Source organism: Mustela erminea, chromosome 9 (genome assembly GCF_009829155.1).
Source record: "Mustela erminea isolate mMusErm1 chromosome 9, mMusErm1.Pri, whole genome shotgun sequence".
In the NCBI taxonomy this organism is placed as follows: Eukaryota; Metazoa; Chordata; class Mammalia; order Carnivora; family Mustelidae; genus Mustela; species Mustela erminea.
The window spans coordinates 105,940,697-105,944,845 of NC_045622.1; the positions used below are offsets into that span (position 1 = coordinate 105,940,697).

At 43.7% G+C, this 4,149-nt stretch overlaps 1 protein-coding gene across 2 annotated transcripts in view; it reads left to right on the forward strand.

The window, feature by feature from the left end:
• The window catches only part of RTN3 (reticulon 3), a 66,070-nt gene extending 63,001 nt beyond the window's left edge, over positions 1-3,069 (forward strand). For both annotated transcript variants that reach the window (XM_032357113.1, XM_032357114.1), the window contains 2 exons: positions 219-277; positions 2,169-3,069. In XM_032357113.1, coding sequence (XP_032213004.1) covers positions 219-277; positions 2,169-2,214 — 105 coding nt within the window. In that variant the 3' untranslated portion in view covers positions 2,215-3,069. The remainder of the gene's footprint in view (positions 1-218; positions 278-2,168) is intronic.
• Positions 3,070-4,149: the final 1,080 nt, after the last annotated feature.

A 4,149-nucleotide genomic window follows, 5' to 3' on the forward strand; every position in this document is an offset into this window, starting at 1 on the left:
CTCAGTTGATAGAGCATCTGACTCTTGATATCATCAGGGTTGTGAGTTCAAGCCCTGCACTGGGTGTGGAGCCTACTTAAAATAAAAAATAATAATAAATTTTAAAAACTGATGTTATTCTCATTTCCCAGAATATGCAATAGTGTTTTTAAGGAAATTTTCAGGAAAATTGTTAATATGTGTGTTGCCATAACTGAGTCTCTTCCCTTTCCTTAAAGACCCAGATTGATCACTATGTTGGCATCGCCCGTGATCAGACCAAGTCGATTGTTGAAAAGTAAGTATACTTTAATTCCACGTTTTATCAGAATGTGTGCTTTTCTTCCCCAATTATTTTTGGCCTCTTCTATAAAATACTGGCTCAAAGAAAGAAATCTTGATCCTGAAGAAAAATGTTGGTTAATAGTTTGATTTTTACTACAAATTATTTCATCCTACTTCCTTAGAAAACATTCTTTGTATCTTAGATTAAAAAGGAACCATGGAATTAGAACCTTTTGCCTTTCTGACTTGGCCTTTTAAGTGTCTGAAGCTACCCCCCCACATTAATCAATTTTAAGCCAAACTCATCCCTCCTTTTTCAGAAATAAGAGGTTTGGGGGGGCTTTTTGTTCGGTTGGTTGGTTTTTTAGATTTTATTTATTTATTTGACAGGGACACAGCGAGAGAGGGAGCACAAGCAGGGGGAGTGGGAGAGGGAGAAGCAGGCTTTCCACTGAACAGGGAGCCTGATGTGGGGCTTGATCCCAGGCCCTGGGATCACGACCTGAGCCAAAGGCAGACACTTAAGAACTTAAGACACTTAAGCCACCCAGACATCCCTAGAAATAAGAGCTTTACTAAATAAATGACTCAAAACCAATGCTACTTTTCCTCAACTACCAAATCCCTGTTTTCTCTCCTTTTTTTTGAACCAATTTAGTATTGAAATCAAGTAATAAACTATTGATAGACATTTTTATGACTCCCTCTACCAGGAAGCCATTGGGGTTTCTTTGTTTAGTTTTTTTGTTTTGTGCTTTTTTTTTTTCCTCCCAATCATGTCAAACACTAAGGAACCCACACTTCTAACTAAAATGTTGACATTTAAGAAATAGAACACAAGCAGCTAAACCTCTTTTGTGCACCCTCTTCCCCGCCCCAGTCCCTTTCACACCTCCAATTTTAGTGCTTTTCCCAATTTTGATAAGGGGGAACTACAAGTATATGTACACAGTTCTGGCTGGATGCCAGGGTCTTTACTTGCTATTTTGCTTTTACACATATGCATTAGAGCTAACACCAGGCAAGGACAGTTAGCACAAATATGTATCTGGTTGCTGTTTACTTCTGATTGTGAAATATAGATGTCGCTTAGCTTTAAGTCTCATGTCTTGGTCAGTCCCTGTTGTGGGCTCTAATTGTGAAGAGTGGCTTTGACATTGGCTGAGAGGTATGTGAATGCCCTTAGTGAACCATATTATTGCACAAAATGAAGGGTGGCTTTGGTGTCTGGCGAGGGGCCAGGAACTGTTGCCAGCTCCTGTAGTCTTTTTATCTGTCACCTTGACCCTTGACTCCTGGTTCCTTTTGTAGCGCTAGTGGGTCACCTAGCCTTCCCAGAGAAATGGGTTCTTGCGCTGCCAGAGTGTGGAACACAGCAGGTGTTAGGCCCAGATCCCCTTAATTCTTCTCTGGAACCCCAAGTGAAGGACCCAGGAGGTGCAGGCAGTACAAGAGGACAGGCCGCAGGCTGCAAGTGGCATTGCGAGGGCATGAATCTTTGCAGACCCCTCAGCTCATCCCAGACCGGACTCGGCCCCGCATTTTTCATCCAGAGTAAACCCTGATGGGAGATTGTACCACAATCTCCAGCAAGCCCATGGCCGTCTTTCGGTGTCACAAAAGTAAAAACCTAGGGGTGCCTGGGTGGCTCAGTAGGTTAAACCTCTCTGCCTTTGGCTCAGGTCATGATCTCAGGGTCCTGGGATCGAGCCCCACATCGGGCTCTCTGCTCAGCAGGGAGCCTGCTTCCCCTTCCTCCTCTCTGTCTGCCTACCTCTCTGTCTACTTGTGACCTCTCTGTCAAATAAATAAATAAAAATCTTTTAAGAAAAAAAAAAAGTAAAAACCTACCTCTAATGTCCTTTCTCACCTTTTTCTTTCCTTTTTTTTTTTTCCTTCAATAGGATACAAGCAAAACTCCCTGGAATCGCAAAAAAAAAGGCAGAATAAGTACATGGAAACCAGAAATGCAACAGTTACTAAAACACCACTCAGTAGTCATAACGTTCTTACCTGTGCTATGAAGGAACGTGCTCAGTGTCAGCTCGAGCCTGCATTCCAAGCTGCTTTTTCTTAATTTGTTTTCACCCCTCCTTTCCCGTTACCCTCAGTATCAAGCACAAGAATTGTTGGACTAAAAAAAGAACTGATACCTTAGGATCCAAAAGAATAAAGAAAGAGTCAAATTACTAGGATAAATCGTATCTTAATGGTGGCGGAGCTTTTACTTGTAGCTTGAAAGGGGAGAGGTTGGAGGTCAAGGAAAAAATAAAAGAAAGCACTGCTCTTGGACTCTGCTATCCAGGTCTCAAGGACTAGTCTTCCCCAGCTTCCCATCGGAGTTTTACCCTTATTTTTATGTTAAGAAATAATGATTAACTTATGAGGAAATTATCTGGGGACCGGAGTGGGATTCCTTCCTGTGGGTTTTGGCGAACCTCTGATCCCATCTTCCGGCCCCACAATGTGAGCAGCTACTCCTAATACTCCTCTTCTTTGCGTAATGCTATAGCTTCCAACTCTATGAATAACCTGTAGGTCATAGTGAGAGTTCCTGATTCCCAGAGTGCCGCCTGGGAACCAAGAACGGAAATGGGAGGTGGGGCTGGGACGACCCTCCCCTCCCGCTCCCCCCAGGAAAGGAAAGTCTCTGCCATTTGGGAGGGCGGCGTCTGTGTCTATTCTCGTGGGCATCAGTGCTGGGCTTGCGCTTGAGAACTCATTCCTGAATGTGCTTTCCACCCTCTTCCCTGCCCACCTCACCTCAAGTTTAATAAATATGGTTGTACTTTTCTTATTATGAAATACATGTCTGTAACTGCTGTACACTGCTGTAAACTTGTTAGAGAAAAAGTATAATCCGCATGTGGGCTCCTCAGTTGTTGAGTTCTTGTAATCCTGTCTCAGTCCATGGGGGGGAAACATTCTCAAGAGGCGACTATAGAAACGTAAAAGGTCTTTTTTGCTTTTTGTCCTTTCTCCACAGCTTCCTCCTTCACATGCTACATCTTTAACCTGTGCTCATCACTGTACCCTAAGGACCAAAGCCAAGCTGGCTTGAGAGGAGACTGTGTGTGTCTGTGGTTAAGAGACCACAAATTAGTGTAAGAAAGTGTGTTCTGTGGTTCATACGGAGTTTTCACTTTGAGGCTAGCTTATGGGTGTGTGTCCCGTGTTGAGGGTTCCTTTCATCTTCGGGCACATGAAATGTCTCAGCACCTGTCTTGGCCCAAGGTGCTTCTTTTGAGAGAGTTTTCCAAGAAGTTTTAGGTGAGGGCGACCAGGCAGGAGCAGATTGTGTCGATAGGGCTCTGTGTACGATTGAAAGATACACAGAACAACCCAGACGGACATCAGATGGAGGGCCGTCAGGAATCTGATTCCTGCTGAGGCTTCTTCCAAAGTGAAAATTCAGTCAACTTGAAAGAAGTCATCTGTGAGCGTTCCTTCAGGTTGTAAAACTCCTAGTCCTGATAGTCCAGAGGGAACGTGCGTTGGTGACTTTAAAGTAAGGGCTACAGTCTTTGACGGTCCCAAAGCACTACAACTCTAGAAGGTAGTGGAAGTTTTCTTTCTACTGTTTTGGAAAAGTTACTTCAGCATTTAGATGGGTAAAAGGTACCCTTGCCTTACTCCATTTTCCTATTTACTTAGCCCCCTTTCCTTTTTAAGTTTTAAGCTGATTTCAGTTGGAAACACATTCTGCATCCTGTCTTATGCCCTCCCAGAAAGACAGTGCTCTGATCAGCTTTTTGGGCTTCCCCTCCAGAGGACCCTTTTCTGCACTGGAAGCCTCCACACCTAGCTCTTCTGTTGTTTTACTGCTGTGTTTAGGTAATTGGACAGATCTTTGTGCCACACAGGAGTTTCGTGGGGTTTTTTTTG